The sequence below is a fragment of the Amblyomma mixtum genome, chromosome 10 (genome assembly GCF_055824585.1).
Source record: "Amblyomma mixtum isolate Tamu chromosome 10, ASM5582458v1, whole genome shotgun sequence".
In the NCBI taxonomy this organism is placed as follows: Eukaryota; Metazoa; Arthropoda; class Arachnida; order Ixodida; family Ixodidae; genus Amblyomma; species Amblyomma mixtum.
The window spans coordinates 113828613-113854458 of NC_143021.1; the positions used below are offsets into that span (position 1 = coordinate 113828613).

Genomic DNA, 25846 nt, shown 5'->3' on the forward strand with positions numbered 1-25846 from the left:
ATGTTGCCGTGTCTGCTGCTGACATGCCCACTCAGGGGTCCTGTTGTGTTGTGTACACACGGAGTTGACTGTCAGTGTGGAAATAACTGATCAGCTGAGACGGGTGCTTGGATCAGCGTTGCAGCCTCATCTTCATTCTCAGGCGCCTTGTGCTGCAAGGATGGCAGTATAATGGTGCAGGGAGTCATGATGGTATATGGCATGTGGGGTTTCATGTCCCAAAGCGATGGGTGGGCTATGGGGGGCCCCATAGTGAAGGGCTCTGGATTATAATCTGGACCGCCTGGGGTTCTCTGACATGCGCTGACGTCGCACAGCATATGGGAGTGTTTTCACATTTCGTCTATACCTTGAAATTTGGCTGCCATGGCAGGGTTTGATCATGCGACCTTGCTGTCAACAGATCATGTGAGGGCAGTAAGCCATTGCAATTGCTCTTGGGATTTTAACACCACTTCTCAGAATCCTGTAGTAATGCTATCAACAGCTGATTCTCTGACCTCTTAAAGGTCAGAGATTTCAGTTGTGAGTCAGCGCTGTGTTGTGTCTCTGCCTGTGCCCTTCTTCCTGTCCCGTTCGTTGTGCTGTAGTCAGGGAATATCGGAACCAACTCGCCCAGCAACCTACCTTGTCTCTTAAAGGCACTGATTGTGTAAAGCGGTTGTTGCCTATTGTTTGTCCTGGTTTGTTGCTAGGCACAACTGGATTGACCCTTGTTAATTCGGAACTCTGGATAATTAAAACGGCCGGCTCAGTCCCAGTGTATGGTGTTGTACGTTCCTTAATTCAGACACTACATATCTCGCACTGGCTGATTCAAATGAGCTCCTGATTGGAGGCTGTATATGACCTGCAAGGCAACAGATTGTCAAAACAGCCCTACTGGAGACCTCAATTTCGTACTGCAGAGCTGCTCATGGCTCACGCCCCTCTCACAGAGGTGTGCAGTGGTGGACGTGACAATGAACAGTCTCTGAGCTTCGTGCCAGCAAGAGTGATTCGACCAGCCGGCATCAACCAGCTCATGTCTCCTACACTAAATGGCTAATGTTTTCTCCCCCCTTTTTCTTTCCCTGGGCGCTTCCTTCATTTCAGTCCGTGTGGTTCTGTCCTTACGTGGTGCCACCAAAACTGCAGTGCCTGCCTGTTCACAGTTTGTGCTGTGAAGCCTCACACACCACAGTGCTGCTTGTGCCTTAGCTGCCCATGAAAGGTGCCCAGGAGGCCCTTATGGTGTTTCGCAGGACAACACATTGATGAAGACTCGTGCGTGACCCCAGGCCTATGGCCAAAGGAAAAAGCCCCCTTTATTGCAACATGACAAGTATATACACGGACACTGAGTACGTTACGCATGTGCCGAGCATCACAAGAGTACATGTGTACTTGCTACGATAGATACTATCACACGAGGAGCGATAACGCCACAGCCCTTACGATGTGAAACAGTTCTGCTTTGATGCTCCCAACAGTATGTATGCAATAAAGCATTGATGGAAAGGTGGAAAGTGGCCATTGTTGCGTCATTCTTGTCTGTAACGCAGGCATCCACTGCCCACTCTGTCACCAAATACCGTCGTGCAAGCAGTTGTTGAGTTTTTCAGGGGTCATTCGATAAATCAAACTTCTGGACAATTCAAACACTTTCCCTGGCCCCTTTCTGCTTGAATTAAGGAGCTTTATACTGTATTGCCAAATATATATTGCCGCAAATCTTTGTAGCGTTTGTTTGTTGTGTTTATTTGTTCATGCTTCAAGGCTGCCAGCACGTCGCTTTATCGCTTCGTTTGTGACGCAAGGCGCGCCTAGAATTATCTCGATTGATCGCATCCGGACGGAGCGGATTCTAGTTTGCACCAGAATGTTCTAGTAACTTCTAAAGCTTTATCTCAAAGGTTCGCTATCGGCTTTAAAAAGAGCACGGCCGACACCGCCGAGTGATTCAGTTCTTTGCGGGCGCAAGTCAGCCCGAATAAAGAGTTGCGTTTCGAAGACATTCTCGCTGTTTTCCTGTTCGCCATACTGCAGTCACCACTACGTGACAATATATACATAGCTCATTATGGCTCAGCTGCTGATTTTTTATTGTTTTGTGCATAAGGCAGTAGTAAATATTCGATTTGGGCCAGTGTATGGAAGTATGTTTTGGGACGCTGGTCTACGCTGATGAGTGAGCATTTTGTTAAATGACTGGAAACTGTGCTCTGCCCTCTCTGTGCAGGCAATGTGATGAATGGCACCATTGGGAAGCAGATGGTGGACACACTGGTGGAATCCGCCTCAAATGTTGAGGTCAGAAATCTTGCTTTGCATCCGGCAGGGCACAACCCTCCAGGTGGTTTTTAAACACAGCGAGCTAGTAGGCATTTTTCAGCAGAGTGCTTTGTGACACAATGCTCTGGTTTGGGCATCCACTGTCATGGGATGCGACTTTTATGAACGAGTTTAATTTCTTCGCATCCAGGGCTCATTCCTTGAAATTTATTTGTGAACTGTGTAATTTTTACACTCAGAATTGGGGCTGATTCTGGACTGTTAGTAAAGTCGGTGATGAAATTAGGTTTTTTTTTTATAATGTCTCACTTAGTAAACTTTTGACAGCAGGTGTTCCGCAGTATTGTTATTTATTCATTTACTGCCAGGCAACAACATAAATCACTCTAGTATGCGTTTTAAGTACTGTGGCACTTTTTTGTGCAATTATTTTCAAGATGCTGTGTCTTACGTCAATGTGATTGTGGTTTTGTGCCCTTGCAGCTCATCCTGCGGTTCTTTGACATGTTCCTCAAACTCAAGGAGCTCACTTCGTCAAGTTCATTCCAGGTGGGCTTCCTACACCACACGGTGTTCACTGCCAAGTGTCTTTTTTCACTCACCCTCGCTTGATTTGTAGGAAATCGACTCCAAGAATTCGGGCTGGATCACACCCAAGGACTTCCAGAAGGCCATGGAGCAGCAGAAAATTTACAATCCGTACGTTGCTTTTCCAAGATGAGGTGATGGTCACTGCTCTGAGCTCACATTTCTCACCGTATTTACTCGAGAATGTAACACGGCATGAACGTAATGTGAGGGGCAACTTTAGATACTGCCCAGTGGGAAAAAAAATAAAACCACGAATGTAATGCGAGACCAGCAGGAAAAAAATAATTCAGGGGGCGCTTAGGCTCTCTAAAGTGCTGCAGGGCGATAGTGTTTCCTGGCCACTGTTTGTTTTAATTTACTTTTTATTTTTCATATTTTGCTTTTTATTTATTTTTTGCTCCTTTTCTTAATTTTATTTCTGACTATTTTTATTTTCACAGCTTATTTTTCTTTTGTTTTTATTTTTGTTTATTTTTCATTTTTATTTTTATTTTCCTTTTCTTGACTTTACTCCTTTTATTTTATTTATGAAGCCCATGCATTCACCAGATGCGCCTTTATTCATGCTGGAACCTTGAACATTTTAAGCAGTGACGCCGAAAGGCGGACGAATCTGCCGACGCGTCTGTCGACACTCCTGCCAACGCGTCTGCCGACGCGTCTGTCGACACGGCTGCCGACGCGTCTGCTAACGACAGTATGAGGCATTAAAGGCTTTCGCCTTAATACCTACCTGTATTGGACTTGATGGACAACACTGTTCCTCGTTTTCGGAGGCTGAGTCCTCAGAAACTTAGTCCTCCTCCATGCTATTGACCTCCCAGACAATGTCATTCTTGGCGCCTTTAAGGTCGTCCGATACGGAGCATTTCTTGAATGACCCTGTCCTCAAACGGTTTCTTTAGGCAGGTGATGTCATCGCCCCAAGAATAACATCGAGGTGGGTCTCGCCATAGAGCACCATACTGAGCCCATCATGGGGACTGCAGCAGGCAGTAACAGTTGAAGAAACCACACCGCAAAAGACACCATATGTAAAGAACACAATGCCACGATACGAGAAGCAGGAGATCTCGTCGAACACAAAGGATGACGTTTTGACTTGTTTTGACTGCGGTGGGAGTGTGATTTGGCTTCCATGGCACTCACACTGCGAACACAACGTTGTAAAACGTGGAAACCGAAAGTTCGCTGGGAGTGCTTCAAAATGGCTGCTCCACAGCTCTGCTTCAGGGCAGTCGAATCATGGTATTCAGTCATTCATTTATTTATTTTATTCATTCATAGATACTGTGAACCTTTACAGGCTCATACAGGAGTGGGTCACAAGGCAAACAGTGCAAGGTAAATGAAGAGCATGAAACGTAAAATGTGCCAGTAATTATTTTCGTGTAAAAATAACAAAGAGCAAGTACAACAAAAAGCACAGAAGAAAAAAAATTCAATTCAATTAATAATGCGGAGCAGAGAAACAAAAACAAGCAGAATAAGAGCGCGAAGACGGCAGTACAAAGCAGATAAAGCTATGTCAAAAAAGCAGCAGCCAACAGTTGATTTGACTGCAAACAAAAAGCATTAAAGCACTCAGATGCAAGGAACACAAAATAATCGCAGGTAGACGTACTCGTGAAAAAGAACTAATTCTAGTTTCAGACAAACCAACGAAGTCTACATTCACAATTTCTTCAGGCAGACGGTTCCATGCTTCAAGAGCGGAAGGAAAAAAAATATATTTTAATGTGTCACATCGTGCAGAAAAAGGTCTGATGCATTTAAGATGATTTGTCCGGTCAGAATGTTGCAAGGGTGGCATGAGATACTTTGCATTATCTACGTTTATGTGACCGTCATAACTTCTGGGCTGTGACATGTCGTCTTGATATTAGGGTCGGAATGTTGGCTTGTTTGCACAGAGCAGTGACACTGTCATCTGGCAAGTATCCGGAATAAATAAAACGGAGTGCAGTGCTGCACTGTATTTTATCTACTTTGTCGATTAGATAAACCTGGTAGGGGGACCATACGATACTGGCATACTCAAGTATCGGCTTAACGAGGGTTTTATATGCGGTTAATTTTATACAAGATGGTGCTGTAGCCAGTTTCCGATTGAGCTATCTGAATGCCTTTGCACTTGTATTATCAATGTGAGCATCCCATTTTAACGGGCACGAGAAGGTCACACCAAAATACTTTACTGTGTCGGAACGTGTTAAGCTGTGCCTCTTGAATTGTACCTGAATATGTCCGGTATCTTCGTGTGAGTGAAGCTGATCCATCTGGTTTTGCTGATATTGAACCGCATTTCCCATTTTTTGCACCAATTTTCAGTGTTGTTTACTGACAGGTTCAGTCTGTTATGATTGTCCAGGTACCGAACGGTACTGTAGACAACATAATCATCTGCAAAAAAGTTGCACTGCTACGTTAGGCTCAATGCATGATGGGATGTCGTTAGTATAGACTAGGAAGAGCAATGGGCACAACTCAGAGCCCCGTGTTTGTTCCGTCCTCGTGTTTTTCCGTGCTGTTTTACCATGGACACCAGAAAACACCTGAAGGCTGTCAGACCTAGCATCATTTGGAGATACAGACTGTGATCGGAGTGAAAGATAAGCTGATATTCATGCAACAGTGATAGAGTCAATGCCAATAAGTTAAAGTTTTTTAATCAGTTCACAGTGAGGGACGCTATCAAAAGCATCAGCTTGATCTCCGGAATTAATTGTCATGGCAAAGTCATGTACTATTTCCAAAAGCTGCGTTACTGTATTATCTTAAAGCCATGCTGTTTGGGGTAGATTAGGTTATTGTTTTCTAAATAACTAAAGATGGAATTGGTAATAATGTGCTCCATGAATTCGCACCAACAGCTAGTCAAGATAAGCTCATAACGCAGGATAGGCTTTAAGAGACAAAAATTTGGAAAAAAGTCGTCACATTCGAGTAAATATGGTAAAACGGCTTTAATTAGCGTACTGGTCAATGAAAAGTTTTAAATGAGTCTAGGAGGTCCACTTCAGCCAGTATTGCAGCTTCTAGCTTTGCTGCTTTTCCGGTTGCCATTGATTTATTTGTTGCGATGCCTTCATTCCTCCCAGGGATGAAATTGCTTTCCTCATGAGCTGCTGTGAGCCCAACATGGATGACTTAATTGATTACCGTGAATTCACGGAGCGATTCCACAACCCAGCCAAGGATATCGGTAAGATTTGCAGTGGCAGTTATCTTTTCTTTTCTTTAGAAAGGCTAAATATTTTTGCACAGGGCAGTTAATTCAGTGCATTTCAAGAGGTTTACTTCCTAATCCATCCATATCATTGGCTACTGTATTGATTGCAATGTGTCTTGAGCTGTTCGGTGTTTCAAAGTACTTGCTGTTGCCTATTTTTTTAGGATGCGAGTACTCAGAATTTTTTCTAACATCTGCCCCTCAAGCTGGGGCTTCTTACGGCGTCTCGCTATGTATTGACTTGTGGTTTTTAGGTTGCACTTGACACTGGAAGTGATTGACATAATGCCCAAGTAAAAATTTAATTGCATGTTTGAAACCCAAGTCCTGTGAAATGAAGTTGTTGAAGTGAGAGCAAGATCACAGTTTTGTGCTTTTTATTGGCTGTGGAACTGTGTGCATAGATGAGGGATGGAATCTCTCTTCCAGGCTTCAACTTGGCTGTCCTGCTGACCAATCTTTCGGAGCACATGCCCAACGATCCCAGGTGAGCACTGACCTCTGTCTCTCTCTGGCAGTAGGGGATATTCAAAATTCCGCAAGTGCGCTTTCCCGCATAACAATGTTGCCTCAAACAAGTTGGCTGACTTCGCTATAAAGGAACTACGTGGGCTTCAGGACAGGCGCTGAAGGTGTGGATAGAATGTAAGAAACGTATTTTGGAAGAATCAAACAAAAAAACCAGTCTTTCTTGCTTTGTTTCAGCTGGAAACGCACGGTCAGCCATCTTGTTTTGGGCAACATTGTTATGCGGGAAAGCGCACTTGAGGAATTTTGAATATGAACCATGTGCGGGAAATACATTTATTTCAACATCAGGGATGTTAGGGGTACACCCAAAAAGCCTATGACTGGCTTGACAGAGGGGCGCACCCCCGTACATAAAAACCGGCAGCAACAGAACAGGGACAGAACAATAAAAAAAGACAATAAAGAAAGACTACAGTGCGTAGGTAAACATCATATTGAATAAAGATTAGTGAACATTCTCTTGCAATAATAGACAGGTGAAGTCGGCAAGATTAACACGCAACGCTCTAAGACAGTGAAAAATGGAAAACGAAGGATAGCAATCACAAAAGAAAACGGGATAAAGGAGGAAAAAACTTGCAGTAAGAAAAAACCGTACCGTTAGGTCCTCCGGGCTCATTGCGCCGATTAAGAAGAATTGGAATTGTATGTCGCAGCATTTGACAACCATAATTAGTACGGAAGGATGGCACATACCAGACGTCGTTGTTACGCGTTGGGTAGTAATTAGCTTTGGGCTGTAAGTTAGCTGTGATATCAAAGAATGCGTCATGATTTTTCAGTTTTCTTTCATATCGTTTACTTAGCAATAAATTATATAGGTCATTAATAGGAGTTAATTTTAATGATGTGAAAAGAGGTTGAGTGTGAGCAGTAAACAGGGCATTTGCAATGATACGAATGACCTTTTTTCTGTATTTTCTGTAACCTATATGTATTTGACCATGTTGTTGTACCCCACACCACATGACAGTATGAAAGGTTAGATAAAAATAGTGCATTATAAACTAAAATTCTGACTAAAAGGTTTGGGAAACCTAACTTGAGTGACTCTGTGTCTTCCACCAGGCTGCAGCGTTTCCTGGAGACAGCCAGCAGCGTCCTCAACTACTTTGAGCAGTTCCTTGGCCGCATTGAAATCATGGGTGAGCAGAAAGAAAAATCTAAGCGTGTTCACTCAAAGTGATTTCATTTGCAGTGCCATATCTGTTGCAATTTCACAGGACATCCCAGCTAACTTGAGCCAAGGACTGAAAAATCAAATGCAAGCTGTAGACGAACAAAGTTAAGAAGTGCTTGAGACTGGGCTAGTTGGAACATCTTCTCATAAATGCTGCGCTGCTTAGTTGTATGCGCGTGTCTGTTAGATGCGCGGCGCGCGCAGGGGGGTTGAGTGCGATTTCATTCTTGGGCTTAGATAAAGTGTTTATTTTCATATGTTCTTATTGTCATGGTTCTTATTGTCATGGTTCTTCTTGCTGTTAGAGTGCACTGTTATGTTTTATGTGCTTACACGATCCTCTGATTACGTCGTGAGCTGGTGTTTCCTTTTTCCTATTCCAAGGAATAAAACTTCAGTTGGTAGATTGCGCTTAACCTCGGCGTTTGTCCAGTTTCTTTGTCCGTGTACAACTAAGCAGCGCAGCATTTATGAGAAGACGAACAAAACTAGATGCATGTTGCTCACAGTGGCCTTGTACATCCCAGGCATTTTTTTTTCCCCTTGCCCAGTTAATTGATCATTGACGGTTAATTATCTCAGTTACAAAACTAACTTTTGACAGTATTGCAATCACTCAGTTCTAACTGGCACCTTTTCTTCTGGAAAAAAAATCACCTAAGATGGCATGCGCATAAGAATTGAATACAAAAATGGAAATACCCTTGTGGCACTATCTTGTCATCGGCATCACAAAATGGTGACTTGATATTTCTTGCACACCAATGACACCCCCCCTCAGGTTATTGTTCTGCGCATGCCAACTGGTGTCTTGCCACCTCGCGTCAGGCACCGGATAGGGACTCCCATCTCGTGTCTTGTGCTGACTCCCCTCAGCATTAACTTTCCCACATTGCACATTCATAGACTGTTATCGATGTGCACAATATTGTCGCTGAAATCATATAAACTTCTTCTACATCATAAAATACATAAACTTAGCTTGTATGGGCTGCATCATAAATGCGAACGACGCCATTTTGTCGATGAGCAACTTGGGACAAGGCAGCTTAATGTGCTTTCAGAGGCTCAGTTTTTCCCTTTGACATTTCAAACCCCAATTCCAATCCAGACAATTTTATATCAACTATGCTTGCCTTCGATGTTGACCGCCTCCAGTTTCTCAGTTTTACCTTATGCTCTAAAATCAAAAATTAAAAAGCTGCTTAGTACTCATAAAGTCTGCCTTGCTGCACAATCCACTTGCACATACCAGACCAACATATCTTTCACTGTTTTGGAATAAAAAGCTGCAAAAATTAACAACAATCGCCCTGCATAGGAATCCAAGTGGCAAAATCAGACCTGTTTTGAAAGCCTCGGGGCCTCAGGTTGTGGTGCAGTTTCAAGTGGACCTTTCACGGTATCCACCACTGTGGCTACATCCAGAGTCACTGTTCGTGAGAGAACCCTCAACCAACACAGCCGTCGTGTGGTCACAGGGGCTCGTAGATCAGACTAGGCATAGATTCTATAGTGACACAGTGTGTGCCTTCTGTTCATGCGATGCTCTTGGAGCCAGTTGTGCCTTCTCTCAAGCCTGTTGTAATTTTTTTTGCAAGCAGCACGTTAGAGGGGACCCGTCCTGTGTGTCCTGAAGCACTGTTTGAAAAGAATTGCGAAGGAATGCCGATTCGCTCAGTCAGCCGTTCTTCTTAATTCAAAGACAGCAAATTCAGCTTAACCTCGGTCTCACCTGTAGGTAGAATCACAAAAGCACAGGACGGTGCACTAAGTAAAAGTAATGCTTTAAAGAAAAAAAGTAAATTGTCAGTGACAAAGAACGGGGGAGGGGGGTTTGTTATTCGAGCAAAATACAGTACATGGCCGCATGTACACTATGGTTTTGAAGACACTGGGGGGGTCAACATTGTCATCTAGGTGAACTGCACAGTGCAGGTGCAAGAGTGGGCAGAAATCTGGTGTGCAGGCCTCGGGATGCATTCGGTCCTGAATAACTTTATTCTTTCAACCGGCCCTCCCTGCCTACCCTCTCCATCACGGCACGCAGGCCTCCAGGAGATGAGTAGGGGGTTTACTTACTGCTAGACTAACACTTAAACTCAAGTGATGCTGCCAGTTGGGTCAGTTCCTTTTGCACCCTGGAATGTGGGCTTCTTAATGCTTCATTCCATACTCTATCATCTTCACACTTGCTTTTTTCTGGAGCTCCTTCTGATGAAGTGTGATCCATGTCGGCCACTTCTCCGCAGAAGATGCATTTTCTTTCTGGCTTAGTGCCTTTTCTTCTTCTTTCTTTCTGGGTTTGGTCCATGCCCCTCCATCTTGGGGAGGGGTAGTTTTCTGCTCGAAAAATATACTTTGAATTTTGTGTTCGTCTCTTTCACTGCGCGCAGATGAAGTGAACTCCTACACCTGTTTCCTTGAAAGACAGCGGGCACTTTTTTGCCTGCTTTTTTTTCCCCCACTCTACCTTTTGCGATAATATAGTCCCGGGCCACGTCAGCCATCACACAAAAGGAATGCACACACCTGGAGTGGGTTCCACTTGTGCTAAGCTGTGTGCAATATTTTATTGCGTTCAAACCATGATGCCTCTGGGCACCAGATTGAACACTAATCTTTTTTTCTGATTTTCGTTTGCAGGCAGCAGCAAGCGGATAGAGCGAGTCTACTTCGAGATCAAGGAGTCCACCATTGACCAGTGGGAGAAACCACAGATTAAGGCAAGGCTCTCTCATAAGACTTTGCACTGATTCGTGCATTCCACAGTGGATTATTGCACTGACCTTGGTCAGTCAAACAGATTGGAAGAATATTGCACTTAACCCCTGTTGTGTATAGAGGGCAAGATCGTGGTTTGAGCTAGTTGGTACATCTTCAAAATTTCACCAGTCCTGCGACTAGGAACAAGAACAGAGAAGGAGGGACAAGGACAAGCGCTTTCTGACAACTGAAAGTATATTTGAAAAAACACAGATTATATGCGAACAACTGACAACCCAAAGCGCCTGCGCTTCCTGCAAAAAGCACGCAAAAGAAAGTTGTATCTAGATTCGTAACTTTGTTTTGCGTGCTTTTTGCGGGAAGCGCAGGCGCTTTGGGTTGTCAGTTGTGTGCATACAATCTGTGTTTTTTCAAATAAACTTTCAATTGTTAGTAGCGCTTGTCCTTGTCCTTCCTTCTCTGTTCTTGTTCCTAGTCGCAGCGCTGGTGAAATTTTGAAAAAGTATAGAGAGCATTAGTCTTATCATGCATGCGCTGTTCTTATCATGCATCGCGAGCATCACCCACTTTCATGTGTATATAAACATCGTCACCGGAATAAACGGGGGTCATTTGGTGGCACGCCGCCGGCCACGAACCTTGGCGTCCTTCTTTGTTTTGGCTCCGATGTTTTGGTGCTACCACATACTGGCGCAGTTGACGGTCCGGTGGCTTGACGCTTGGCTATATTGACTACAGGATCACAGCTCATCACGTGGGAGGCGTGTCAGGCGATGGATTCGTTTGCGCTGCCGCCAGTGGCCTTTTTTCTGGAGGTACCTGGGCAACCACCTGGGTAACTTGTGAAGTACCTGGGTAACTTGTGAAAGGGCCCACAGTGGCAGCCAAAGGGGGAGTTGACTCTGGCACAACTCACAGTATTCAGTGCAAAGCCCAGCCGTGACAGGTTGCTCATGTGACCGACTTTTAATGAAGAGACGTGCTTTCTGTTGGTTCTCAGATTCCACGCAGGACATTCTTATGGCACTTCATCCCATAGGGAGACGCATAGAGGTGTAGTATCCTTGACAGTTGACAAATAGCACTTTACAGTATTGGGTGCTTCTTTAGGCATTCGAAAATAGGCCTCTGCCTGCATTAAGTATCATCATTAGCAGACTGTCCTGCAAAAGAAACGGGTGCATTTATTACATGAGCAGGAAAAGTACTGCTTTCCAGTAGCCAAAATAGGGGGGGGGGGGGGGGGGTGTTCATTATGCGAGCACGCTTGTGACGTGAATAAAAATGGTGCCGTACCACCAGAAAAGTCACTTGCACTGTGCTAATGTATAGTGCATGCAACTGAATGTTTCAGAAATGTGCATAGCAGTTTACCAATATCCCTCAAGAGAAAAGTATACGATAGCTGTATCTTACCGATACTCACCTGTGGGGCAGAAACATGCAGGCTAAAAAAGAGGGTTCAGCCTAAGTTAAGGACACCGCAGCTAGCTATGGAAAGAAAAATTATATGTGCAAAAGTGGCTAGAGTGGGTGAGGGAACAAACGCGGGTTAATGACATCCTAGTTGAAATCAAGAGGAAGAAGTGGGCTTGGGCAGGGCATGTAATGCTGAGGCCAGATAACCGCTGGTCCTTAAGGGTAACGGAGTGGATTCCAAGAGAAGGCAAGCGTAGCAGGGGGCGGCAGACAGTTAGGTGGGCAGATGAGATGAAGAAGTTTTCGGGAATACGGTGTCCTCGTCTGGCAAAGGGCACGGTTGATTGGAGAGACATGGGAGAGTCCTTTGCCCGGCAGTAGGCGTAGTCAGGCTGATGATGATGATGGTGAGGGACAGTGAAGTGGAGCCCCTTGGAATAATTTCTGCCACCTGGGTTTTCAAACATGCACAGACATCGAACAGAACATAGGGAGTGTTGCTCATTCTGTCAGCATTGAAATGTCATTTAATAATAATATTAACAGTGATAAGGTTTGTTTAATTGATATGTATTAAATCTATGCATCTAGGGGCTCTGGAAGAGTGCTATCTGGGAACAAAATACTTGGCCAGTGACTCGTCTAGTTATTTTGGCACCCCGTACTGTGTGTGTGTGTGAGAGAGAATGGAGAGAAATTTTCATGTTTTTCTGAGTGATTTTGTTACGTTTCAATGAGCTGTCAAGAAGTACTGTTGATATAAAAAGGACTCCTGTTAGATTTAATGCAAAAACATTTGCCTCATGAGCAGCCTGCACAGGACCTGTCAGCAGGGCGTGTCATCGGAGCATGCCCGTACGAAAATGACCATTAGAAAAAAGAAATTCGCTGGCGCTGGGGTTCGAACCCTGGCCCTCTGTGTAGCAGGCGGGCACTCAACACATACGCCACGAAGGATTCGTTGGCTTAAGCATGTTAGAGCAGCACGAAGTGAATGCGTTGTGGTTTGTGCCACGGTGAAGTGTCTTGGGGATGTGTACTAACGTTCGACATTGATGATTTGCAAAAAAAAGTTGCTGACGTTATCCAAGGGTCACGTGATAAGTGTCATGAGACAACAATGACTTACAAAAAAGTTTTCTATGTCATCCAAGGGTCATGTGATGTGTGTCAAAAGACAACGCTGACTTGCAAAAAAAAAAAAGTGGCTGACGGTCAAGTGCAAATGCTTTTGCATTTCCCCAATGCAGCAGACTGCAATGCTCTCCAAACTTCTGGCTTCTTCAGACAGACGACATCAAGTGTACTAAAGAAAACTGGCTGCCCATAATTTGAACTGAACTTTAATGCCAACACTTTCCAGTCTGCAGCTGGCTGTGAAGGTGCATGGAGCGTATTTCTTGTAGTTATAATACCGTGCTGACCACCTGTGCTTCTCTGGTGTGCTCAGGAGTCCAAGAGGGCCTTCTTCTACAGCATAGTTACTGAGGGTGGCGACAAGGAGAAGCTCGAGGCCTTCGTAAACTTCTGTGAAGATGCCATCTTTGAGGTGTGTGTGTGTGTGTTTTTTTCCCCTTCTTATCGATTACAGCCACATGTCCTTAGCTTTGTGAGGCATGTACTTGAATTTGGCGGGTGGTTTACAAATTGAGGATAGTAATGGTAAGAAGAGAGACTCTTCTAGTGAAGTGACATTAAGCAGTGAGTGTTAGCGTTTTGTTTCTGGCGAGAATTACTCTGAGGCATGAGCAGTGAAGTTGTGGTACATGATCTTTGCCTCTATATGTCATAAACCATAGTTAGCAAATCACTTGGAATAAAGAAAGCTGCTCCCCTAAACTTCTCAGATGTTTCTTACACCCATTTGCTATCCCTTTTTGTCTGGTGTTCCTACAGTACATTTAAAGGGATACTGAACCAAACTTCTGGAGCTGCTCTTTTGCATGTAAACAAGAGCTTGACTGTTAAAATTGATAAATATGACAAGCATTTTAGCGAAAAAAGCGGATAACACGCTTTTTTTCGCGATTTATTGCCGTATCGTTATACCTGGTGGCCGCCTGGGGAAGCTGCGACTAGACGTCATTACACCCGCGTGCCCACCGTTCCCACAGAAGCACGATTGCCGTCGCTACTCGCGGCTTTTCCACATAGAGTTAGCGCTTTTCCATGTCTGTCGTCTGCTCACGGCGTACACAGATATGTCAAAATGTTAATCGATGCTTTCTACATACCATAACCGTATGCACGCTTACGTCTGCTTAATGCAGCTGCTTTTTTCGGACCTTATGCCATTTCTAACATTCTCACTTTTAAAACAGAAGCGCGACGATGTTCAGACTAGTGGCGCCATCTGATGGTGGCGCCATCTGAGGGGAAGCATTGTCGTCAACAAACCGACACCCCTCTTAGCCTAAAGGGGGCAGAATCCTCACTCTAAATAAAAAATACAGCAAATTTATTACTCGTAAGTTTTCTTATGGGCGACAGGAGACGAAGCAAAATACCGGTGGCTAGTGAACGCACTGAAGAAGCCAGCAACAACGACGCAACCAGTCCGAAGCGAGGTTTCATGCATCGAAGGGCGCCGCCATATTTGTCACCGCGGGAGGGTGCCATGACGTCACGCTCTTCACCTCGTGCTGGCCGGGAGGGCTTGGCGCGCGCTCATGAAACATCGAAAATAAAACCATCCGCTGAAAAATATGTGCAGTGACGACTAGATTTCGGTATAATCACATTCCGAGAATCTATTTTCAGCGTTTTTGTTCAACTTTAGGATTTTGCTTCAGTATCCCTTTAATCTTTCTGAAGTGAACAGCCAGCTGTTTGGTTTGTTGTGAAGTCTGTTTTCATCACAGATCCGTGCATTGGCTCTTGTTACAGCTGATTAGACAGTGGGTGTCACACGTTGCTTTAAATTGCTCTATGAGTTTGCAGGTGGACAAAAACAGCTTGCATTCTAATCAGTGCAGTGCTTTGCTCCACACCCTCCTCAACAAACAGCAGAGGTGTATACATGGCTATTTGCATACATATACGTACATGGTGATCTTTTTTTTAAATCCTGACAGCTTTTTCCCTCACAGCCCGTACCTGCCCGAGACGAACCTTGCTGCTCTGTTATGAATTTTTTCAAGTTATTCAATTAACACCCGACGTGCAGGGTCCCATACAATACACGCATATTCGATGATAGGTCGAACACAAGAGAGAAAAGCAGTTTTCTTGAGGTTTGGCTGCGAAAACCTTAAACTCCGCTGTATGAAATTTAGGTTTGTGACGTCACTGCAACCAGCGCCACAAAGCGTGGCCAGTGCACCACGTAAAGGTAGAGAGGAATCACTTTGATCACGTGCTGTGAACCGTATCACTGCCGGTCGGGGTGACGCCAGGTGAACCGTGCAGATGCAGCATGCGAGCAGCATCTCCAACGAGGACACAGAGGAACCCCCAGCCAAGGCGGAGCCCTACACCTTCCTCGGAGCAGAGGAGGCCAAGCCACCGTGAGTCTCTCCTTCGGGGAGGGATGCTATACTGGCGCCACCTAGCGGAGTCCACGCTTTGACAGTCAGAACAAAACAATTGATTGACAAATCTTTGTTGGCAATTTATGCCCCGTTGTTTCACCATCCTGCCGAAAGTGCTTACTACCTAATAAATTTAAAAAGTTAGTTTCCAGCAATACTACCAGTCTCCTTTGGAAGGGCCACTGCAAGAGTGGAAACAGACAGTATAAACAATAAACAACAGGTACAGTGTCAGTTGGGCGAATTACTTCAGGAGTTCATTTCACTTTTGTGCCTAAAGGCACCCTGCTTTTTTTTTCAGGCGAGACACGGCGACCTGGAAGTCGTGTTGAACTAAAGCACAGCTCACACATACAGTGTGTTTCGCTGATTGCAGTGCTTGTCTCGTTTGCCTGTGCAGTGAAATGGTGATGTTACCTTACTGGAGTTGCTGCTTCTTCGTGTTTATGCCCTGTTCCGATTGGCTATTGTTTTCCTAGCTTTTTTCTCTTTGACAGCCATTGGCATAGCATTGGCATACATGGGCATGCCTCCACATTTGGGGACCAGCTTTTATTTATTTATTTATTTATTTATTTACTCTCAGGGCCGAAGCATTGCAGTGAGGAGTGGGTAGTAATAAAGAAACGTAGAAGAGCAGTATTGGTACAGCAGAATTAGATTACATAATCACTAACAGCATTCTTAAATAACTTGAGTTTGGGATGTCATAGGGCTTAGTTGTGGGATTCCTCATCAATCAGGATATAGCTGGCAACATAGAGGGGTTTTATAGCATTAACGAGACGGTGGCAGCTATCGTAATTCGGCTTAATAAGAGGTATAAGCTGAAGGTGCTGCAGGCCTATGCGCCTACATCAAGCCATGATGACCAGATCGTTGAAACCTTCTATGAAGACGTGGAATCGGCAATGAACAAAGTAAGATCACAGTACACTGTACTGATGGGCGACTTCAATGCGAAGGTAGGCAAGAAGCAGGCTGGAGACCAGGCGGTAGGTGACTATGGCATAGGTTCTAGGGATAGCAGGGGAGAGTTACTAGTAGATTTCGCAGATAGAAATAATTTACGGATTATGAATACCTTCTTCCGCAAATGAGCCAACAGGAAGTGGACATGGAAGAGCCCTAATGGTGAGACTAAAAATGAAATAGACTTCATACTGTGCGCTCACCCTGGCATGGTAGAGGATGTGGAGGTCCTCGGAAGGTCCGTTTTAGCGACCACAGAATGGTAAGGACTCGTATTAACTTAGATTTGAAAAGGGAACGGAGGAAATTTGTGATGCGGAAATCTATTAACGAGTTAGCATTAAGAGGGAAAGTAGAGGAATTCAGGATTTTGCTGTAGAACAGATTTTGCGCTTTAACTGAAGATGACGACCGTAATGTTGAAACAATGAACAATCGTCTCACAGATACAATTACGAAGTGCGCCGTAGAAATAGGCGGTAAGATGGTTTGACGGAAGCTATCTCAGGAGACTAAAGATATGATTAAGAAACGGCAAAGCATAAGGACTTCTAACTCCATAGACAGAATAGAACTAGTAGAGCTGTAGGTAGCTGACATCAGGAAGTTTAACATGGAGAAAATCGATCATGCTCTAAAGAGCGGAGGTAGCCTAAAAGCAGTGAAGAGAAAACTAGGCATAGGTAAAAACCAGATGTATGTGATAAGAGACAAAGAGGGCAGTGTCGTTAGCAATATGGATAAGATAGTTAAAGTAGGCGAAGAGTTTTACAGAAATCTATGCAGTAGCGATTGCAATCAGAATGTTACTGAGAGAGGCAGTAGAGCACAGCAATGAGACATCTTGCCAGTAACGAAGGAGGAAGTAAAGAAAGCCTTAGGAGCAATGCAGAAGGGGTAAGCAGCTGGTGAGGATCAGATAACAGCAGATTTGTTCAAGGATGGAGGAGAGATTGGGCTCGAAAAACTAGCCACCCTCTATAAGCAATGCCTTGTGACCTCGAACGTACCTGCTGCTTGGAAAAATGCCAATATTATCGTAATTAATAACAAAGGAGACGTCAAGGACTTGAAGAATTACAGACCGATCAACATATTGCCTGTTACCTACAAGGTATTTACTAAGGTAATCGCTAATAGCGTCAGGACAACCTTATCAACCAAATGATCAGGCAGGCTTTCGTAAAGGATACTCGACAATAGACGACATTCACGCAATCAGTCAGGTGATAGAGAAATGCGCAGAATATAACCAGCCCCTATATACGTGGATTAGAGGTCGAAGAAGAAAGAAAGTGCAATCGGTACAAGTAGACGACGCTAAAGTGTAGGTCCATTTTCTGGTGCCCTCGTTCACTTGTTCAGCTCTCGGTGCCCGTGTTCAGCCGCTGCAGTTCTCTTCCAGTGTAAAAACTGTTACACTGGAAGGGACTGGAACTGTTATACATCTACACATTGTTACACATTGCACTGAAACTGTTACACATCTGGTGGAGCAAGCAGTGCTGGGTATGCTTCCCAACCTGCGCACTCCGTACAGCGTCACTACAGACCTCACACCAGTTCAGCGACCCAGCCGCCGTCTCCGCGGAGAGTCACCTGAATTTGGGCCCCTTCCCCCTCCAACAAGGACGACACAGCCTCGACTGCCGAGTCCAACTGACATGTTCACTGACACCAGGCCCCTGGCGCTGATCGTTTGCCACCCACTGCGAACATCGCCATCTTTTCACGGTGACGTGTTCGAAGACGCTGAGGATTGGCTGGAGACCTTCGAGCGGGTCGCCCACTACAACGGCTGGAGCGATGACCATAAGTTCCATAATGTGTTTTTGCGCTCAAGGACTGCGCTAGGACATGGTACGAGAACCACGAGAACATCCTGTCCACCTGGGAGATATTTCGCCAAAACCCCCTAGCTACATTCCCCAACACAGACCGCCAGGAGAAAGCTGGAGCTGCACTTCACTCCCGTAACCAGCGGACTAACGAGAGCGTCCGCATGTATGTGGAGGACATTACACGCCTCTTCAAGCAGGCTGACCGCTCCATGGTGGAGGAGACGAAGTTCGCCACCTTATGAGCGGGGTCAAGCAGGAGCTTTTCGCCGGTCTTGTGCGCAGTCCACCGCATACTGTTGCCGAATTTCTTACAGAAGCAACCACCATGGAGACGGCGCTCCTGCAACGAGCCCGGCAATACAATCGGGATTTAAGCATGCTTGGGCCCATTGTTTCTTCGATGCCGCTAGGGAGTGATGTGGCCGTTTTATATGACCTAATCAGGTCGATCGTCAGGGAGGAATTACAAGCCCTCCAGCTGCTTACCAGCGCGCCGTCTGTTACATCGCTGTGTGAAGTCGCCCGGGACGAGGTGTGCCTAGCAGTGCAGCAGCAACAACTCTCTGAGATTCCTAGACAGACTGAGGTCAGACCTACCTATGCATCTGTCCTCTCCCGGGCCCCAACGTCAGGCTACGACGTGAATACCGCGTCTCAAGCAGTGCAGCAGTCTGGTCTTTCCCGTGTGCCTGCTCACCCAGTCTATCAGCGGCCACGAAAATGTGATGGGTGGTGTGCACCGGACCGGCAGCCCCTCTGCTACCACTGTGGTGAGGCGGGTCATCTTTACAGGGCCTGCCCATACCGCCGAGTGGGTCTGCGTGGTTTCGCGCCCGGCGACCCTTGCCCCCGGAACGGCGAACGACCACTCGAAATTGAAGCTCATCTGTCGGCCCATCAGAGGCCTGGGACATACGGTCGCTATGATTCTAGGTCGTTATCTCCACTGCGTTACCATTCCTCAAGCCCTCGCCGAGATGCCAGCTATCCTGAGCGGCGTTCTCCCAGTCCACGCCGGGAAAACTAATTCCAGCGGTCTCCGGGTCTCCGGAGGCAAGGCCGCTGCTGTCGGGAAAACTGAAGATCCTCCGCCGCCGATGTACTGATACGCTGATTTCTCAAAGGGGCAGGGCAGCGGCAGCATCCAACTCGCTACTTCTGATTTGTGTGTGATAATTGACGAAACTGACGCGATCGCTTTACTTGATACTGGTGCAAACTATTCAGTGATGAGCCACGCCTTCGCCCAGGAATTGAGCAAAGTTTTGACGCCATGGTTGGGCCCTAGCATTCGCACGGCTGGAGGTCACCGCATTAGCCCGGCCGGAAGGTGCATAGCCCAAGTCGGCATCTGTGGTTTCGTCTACATCGGTGAATTCGTCGTCTTGTGCGACTGTTCGAGAGATTTGATCCTGGGCCTCGACTTGCTACAGGCAAACAGTGCTGTGATGAACCTACATGAGGCGCGAGTCACATTTTCGAAAAAGTAAGCCGTGGCGCACAGTGACACAGAAGACCCAGGAGTCAACGCTCTGCGTATTGTCGAAGACGGCTTAATGCTGCCACCACGGTCCAGTGTGCTGGTGTTGGTGAGGAACGACTTGTTTCATTACTACGAAGGTATTGCGGACAGTCACCCTTCGCTGTTGCTTGGGAAGGGAGAGGCTATCGCGCGCGGTCTTGTCAAACTGAATGACGGCTGTGCGAAAGTTTTTTTTTATGAATTTCACCAATGAAATTCAGCACCTTGCTAAGGGAATGGCCGTCGGCTTCCTCCACGACGTGGATGGGTTGCCGAATCTGTGCCCCATAGAGATGAATCTTTGCGACGATGCCGCACCACGTAACACCCTTCAAAAGGTCAAAATCAACCCGGGGTTGTCACCTCATCAGAAGAACCTTTTGTCGTCGCTGCTTCTTGATTTTAAAGATTGCTTTGCGGCAAGCTCCAAGGTCGGACGTACGCCGGTAGCCAAGCATCACATCGTCACCGATTTGGCCGCACCACTAGTTTGTCAGCGTCCTTAGCGTGTTTCGCCTAAAGAGCGGGAGGCTATTAGAACGCAAGTCAATGAAATGCTTGCAGACGATGTTATACAGCCGTCAACAAGTCCGTGGGCGTCGCTGGTGGTCCTGGTGAAAAAGAAAGACAACAAGTTGCGATTCTGCGTTGATTACAAGAAACTGAATAATGTTACTAAAAAGGACGTATACCCACTCCCCAGGATCGATGATGTGCTTGACCGACTCCGGGACACCAGGTTCTTCTCTTCCTTAGATCTGAAAAGTGGATATTGGCAGATTGAGGTGGATGAGCGAGACTGCAAGAAAACGGCTTTCGTGACACCCGACGGTCTGTACGAATTTAAGGTGCTCCCGTTTGGACTTTGCTCCGCTCCGGCCACGTTTCAGCGCATGATGGACACTGTTTTAGCTGGTTTGAAGTGGCAGTCGTGCCTTGTGCTGTTCAACATTTTTTTGTGCCAGGAGTGTTTGAAATATTCGCTTTGAAATTATTAGAAAAAAATTACTATTCACTCAAATTTGCTTTGAACCAAAAGGGTACTCTTTGCATATGCCTCCTTGTCACATCCTGCGCAGCATGGAAGGCCTGTCCACTGGACTGCGAGCAAACAGGCTGCAGTGTCATGTGGCAGTAAATGGTCATGAGAGGGCAGAGCAACTTGGGTTGCACAAGCCCCACCAGTAGCAGCAGCAGCAGCAGCAGATCGCTGCACTACTATGCCAGGAGTGGTACAACAACTCTAAGCAATCTATGAATGTAAAGTAAAGAATGAGGAATTCTGCATATGAGGGCATTAACCCACAGATGCCATTGGGTCGTACCCTACAACAGAATCAGCAGCAATAGAAAATGCTGATGCATTGAAACGATCCACCAAGCATGGCCTGAGGGTTTTTTTATTCAACAGCAGTGGTTTATCAAAACCATTGCCTTTGTCATGCCACTACCAGGTGCATTAAAGAGCCTCTGCTTAATGTGAACTCTGCAAAATGCGAGCAAATTTTTCATTCTCTTAAAATTTAAATTGATGATATAGTTGTGCACGCTGCAGGTATTGTAAATGCTATGCAACTCTGTCTTTGAAGATATGAATTGTCAGTAGTACTGTTGGTGTTATTATTTTTTTGCATTCTGAGCGCACCCCTGTTGACTCACCAGGGGCCCCCTGGAACCCATCAAGCAGGGGCTCGGCCTCCTCCGTGATGGCATTGGGGCGGGGCTGTCATTGCTGCGGCCATCCAACATCCGCCGCCAGTACCAGAAGCTGCGCTCCATGACCTTTGGGGAGATCCTGCTGGGCACGTTCAAGATGTCTTTCTTCGGCTTCTTCTACGTCATCTGGCTCTTCTTCGCATTCACAAGGTCAGCTGGCTGCTGCTTGTGTTATTCTTCTCCTGTTAACGCTCGGAGCTAGGTAGACGAAGTGAATGTTGAATTTGGAGCAGAAGTGAAATCATTGTCACTGTTGCCTTGAATCTGGTGGTGGTGGAGTGAATGGGGATCCTCCCTGAACAGTGTCCACATTTGTTAGGTGAGAGTTAAAAGAATGTTGTGGAAAACCAGCTTGTTGGAAGGAGCTGGGGGGCACTCATTGGCTCCAGGGGGTGTTTTGAAGAGAGGAACTGCTCAAAGTTGGGAGAGCTTGCAATAGCTGAAGGCGTGCTTTGGACAACCATTGTCATGTCGCATGCAGTCGTCGAGAGCTGATTTCAGAGGGGGCTTTTTTATCAAACCATGTTGTGTGGTGGTGGTGTGTGAGAGGGACATGCTACATGAGACCATGGCATGCAGAAGGGAGAGAACAAAGCTGCGTCATTGGCCTCAGCTTGAGCCCAGAGGGTGCCACTCAAAGGTCACCCCCTCGCAGGAGCATGGTCCGTGTGACGCTGCGCCTGATGGGAGGCCAGCCCCTGGTGGGTGGCGGGGCGCCCGACGAGGATGCCCGGGGGCTGAAGTACCCTGCGGGACCGCCCCTGGCTCTGGAGGCCGGGCCGGCGGCGGTCGCCATGGCAGCGGGCGCGGCGGGTCTGCCGGCCGAGGCGGACATGGCCCCGCACATGCGCGCCTTCGGCCTGGACATCACCAAGACCGAGGAGGACGGCGAGGTCAAGTGAGTGCGGGGGATCAGTGCATGCTCTGATTGGGAAGGGAACATTGCAGCATTGCTCTCCTGGATACAAGCAGTCTACTGAGTTATTCCCGATATACTACAGTCAAAGCGTCCCGTCATCACTTTTTATGCATAGACCCGGTCAGCTGCATGGCCTTGGAGCACCTACTGCCAACACTAGGCCACAAAGGCTCTGTAACATCAAGCAACAAGGGTGGACGTGGGGTGCGGTTAAAAATATATGCGTGCTCAATTGTTTAAAATATAAGGAATGCCAGATACATGCAGACAACTTAGAAAATATTTCTTTTTCTGTTTTTTCAAGAGAAAGGCAAGCGTAGCAAGGGGTGGCAGAAACATAGGTGGGTGGATGAGATTAAAAGCTTGCAGGAAAAAGTTTGCGTAGAAAAATAAAAAATTACCAACAATTACGTTACTTCCTAATGCGAAATTTGAGCGCAGCATTGAAGAAGCGTAGCTTTTTGGGCCAGTTGGTGCATGGTAAGTGGAAAACCAGCGGAAAGGACGTGTTCAAGTAGGAGAAGTACACAGGACAACACTGGAAACATAACTGAAAATTCTTTACTTGGTGAATCGCCAACATCATAACAGGGCGCACATGCGAGAGAGCAACCACAAACGTTAACAAAACAACAAACACGAAATTGATTAAGCGACCGAGGAATGCATGTGGCAACCTATGTCCCATTCATGAAACTGTACTCTTTTACCATGAACCTTACAGAGCTGTCGCTGAACACATTCAGTTCCTAACTGCTTGATTTTGAAGGCTGCTAAGATTTCTCGTTCTATCTGCGTTTTGCCGCGGCCGATGATTCTGACATTAGTGAACAGAGGGGTGCAGTCTTTGCAGATTTGCTGTGTTGCCTGGCTGCAGCGAAGTGTGGTGCTGCCTCACACGGTCGTCGACGCGTTGACCAGTTTGACCTATGTAGGCCTTGCCACAGGACAGTGGAAGCCGGTTCTGCGTTTATTCAACATGCTCTGGTGCTTGAAATTACATTTCTTTTTTGTGCTAATTTTAGAGGTACGTGAACAAAGCGACGACAGTTTGGTGGGCGCAGAAAAGACTACCTTAACACCGTATTTCATGGCTACCTTTTTAACGTTATGTGAGACTTTATGCAGCAGGTCTGGATTCATCATTAGACGTTTCATCTTTTTTGTACTGTGACTTAAACTTACTGGTCAAGGTCTCAGCAATAGAAACGAGGACGTCCTCAGGGTAGCCCGCTGACCTCAAGCGGTCAAGCTGCCCTAAGAAACTCCTCTGCATATTTTGTGTACAAGACCTGCGCAGAGCATTACCGAGGCAAAGGTTGGCAATGCCTCTCCTCACAAGTTTAGAATGTGAGGAGGAGTAGGGCAGCAGGCTTTTCTTAGTCCGTGGAGAGTAGCGCCAGTAAACGTGGGTCCCTTCAGAGTAGGTGAGAGTCAAATCTAAAGACCTAATTGAGTCATCAAGGGGCACCTCATCAGTAAAACTCCATGTGCTCTTAGCATGGATCCTAACTAACTAGCCCAACAACAAGAATTGCTTTCAGATTTTGTGGTAGCCAAAAATTATTTTACACTGCCCACTGAACATGAAACATTTAAATCAGGTTTATTTTCTAGCCATATTAATGTTGGCAGGTTGTCATAATGAAAGACAGTGTTGTTTGTGCAGTCAGGCACATCTGTTGGCATCAAGCCCTAAAAGCGGTTATATAATAGCTTATCGTTCTCTTTTACATGAAGCACTAGAATGAGAATGGCATTTTAGTAAACAGGGCAGCTTGCTATGACATTTTCAGTAGGTTCACTATAAAGAGAAGGCTGCTGTGTACAATGCTGTGACTAGTTGGCAGTTTCTGAGGAAATAGAAACAGTGGCATTATTTGGTGTCACCAGGATTTTCAACACACAGGGGTTGGTCGAAAGTGTCCATGCCAAAGGGTCTACTTATGATAGTTGTAGTGGGACATTTACAACACGCCTGAAGCTCAAAATCTCAGCAGTAGTCCCATTCTCACACGGACCTCTGGTAGATGCCGCAAGTACCTGACCGTACTGCTGCAAAGCAGGCCTTCTGGACTTCTTGAACTGGGACATCTTCTCTGCCCTGCTTTTTTGTGTTCTAGCTAGCGTGTGGTCTCTCTCCAAGACCTTTGTTGGTTGTCCTAGCTGTGCTATCTTTTTCCAGCTGCTCTTGCATAAGCTTCTTCCCTTGTTGGGAAAAAACAGCGCTACAGACAAAGAACATAAACGGAACAGGCACCATAGCGCTACACTACACTACAGCGCTTGTGGGGCCTGTCCTCCGTCTCGTGCGCTGTTTTTTTTTCCAAGATGCACCACCTCAGGTGCCTGCGTGTGTGTCCTTCCCCAGGTACCATGTGCAGCCCCCCAAGTCGACGCTGAGCCCCCAGTCGAGCCTGGATGATGCAGACCAGACGACAGACGAGGACACCAGCAAGAGCTCACCGCACGAGAAGGGCTCGCCCGACGGCGAGCTGCCAGACGGCCTGCCACCAGAGGCACAGGTGGTTTGTCTATTCAGGCATTCACACATGCATTCACAGCTGCTTTAAGGGACACTCCATCCAATCCGCATTCTTAGTAAAAACCAGTTCTATGTCTTATTATGTTTATTTTCGTCAGCAGCAGGAGACGAATTTTCTTCCGAGGAACTTGCGTCGGAAGGTTTTTATTACACTTGATTCAAACTCATGTCCACACTAAAAATGAATCTGTGATTACCATCTTGAAGTGAATGGCATTGCCTGTCTCAAAAACCTTTACCCCAGTTCACTTGCAGTATTCAGTGATGCCTGCATTTCATTTCCTGGCCTTTTCTAGTTTATTAAAGTTGCAGTGGAAGTACAGCAGAATCTCAGTGATGCAATCCCAGTTGGTACGAATTTTTGAAATCTCCTGCCCCCAGTGGATTGTGTACAGTAGGCAGAAATTCGGATGTTCCAAACAACCTCCTGCCCCACTGTGAATGATAGGAACATGTGAGCCGTGGCCGCACCCTTGAGCACCAAGTACTTGCTGCCTATACATTGCTGACACTGGGATCACCAGTCACACAGTACTTTCCACAAGTAGTAAGCGGCACTGCACAGCCATAAGTACTAAACCCCGTCAGTTGAAAACAGATCAGCGTAAATGCTATGTCTGAATTTCGTTGTTTTGGTTGATGGCAAGTTCAGACGATACGAATATCGTATAAATGTGTGCAAGGGCCGCACTTTTTTTTTTTCAGATTCGAGGGCCAATTTTTGGGGTGCGGCCCATACACATAATTTGTGAAAAAAAAAAAAGTAAAAGCACACCAATCAGAGAATAAGTGGCATTTATTCTATGTTCAATCGTCACTTATCATCACTCGGGGAGTACTTCGACTC

The 25846-nt window shown here is 46.1% G+C and overlaps 1 protein-coding gene across 5 annotated transcripts in view; it reads left to right on the forward strand.

Annotated features, from left to right (window-relative positions):
- The window catches only part of LOC149326706 (ryanodine receptor-like), a 542398-nt gene that overhangs the window by 464957 nt on the left and 51595 nt on the right, over positions 1 to 25846 (forward strand). For 4 of the 5 annotated variants that reach the window (XM_089563500.1, XM_089563503.1, XM_089563502.1 and 1 more), the window contains exons 101-112: positions 2222 to 2292; positions 2758 to 2823; positions 2894 to 2973; positions 5967 to 6070; positions 6527 to 6584; positions 7697 to 7773; positions 10455 to 10534; positions 13405 to 13503; positions 15363 to 15460; positions 21482 to 21685; positions 22191 to 22433; positions 24826 to 24982. In XM_089563500.1, the coding sequence (XP_089419626.1) occupies positions 2222 to 2292; positions 2758 to 2823; positions 2894 to 2973; positions 5967 to 6070; positions 6527 to 6584; positions 7697 to 7773; positions 10455 to 10534; positions 13405 to 13503; positions 15363 to 15460; positions 21482 to 21685; positions 22191 to 22433; positions 24826 to 24982 (1337 nt within the window). The remainder of the gene's footprint in view (positions 1 to 2221; positions 2293 to 2757; positions 2824 to 2893; positions 2974 to 5966; positions 6071 to 6526; positions 6585 to 7696; positions 7774 to 10454; positions 10535 to 13404; positions 13504 to 15362; positions 15461 to 21481; positions 21686 to 22190; positions 22434 to 24825; positions 24983 to 25846) is intronic. The other variant, XM_089563501.1, reaches the window with a different exon arrangement.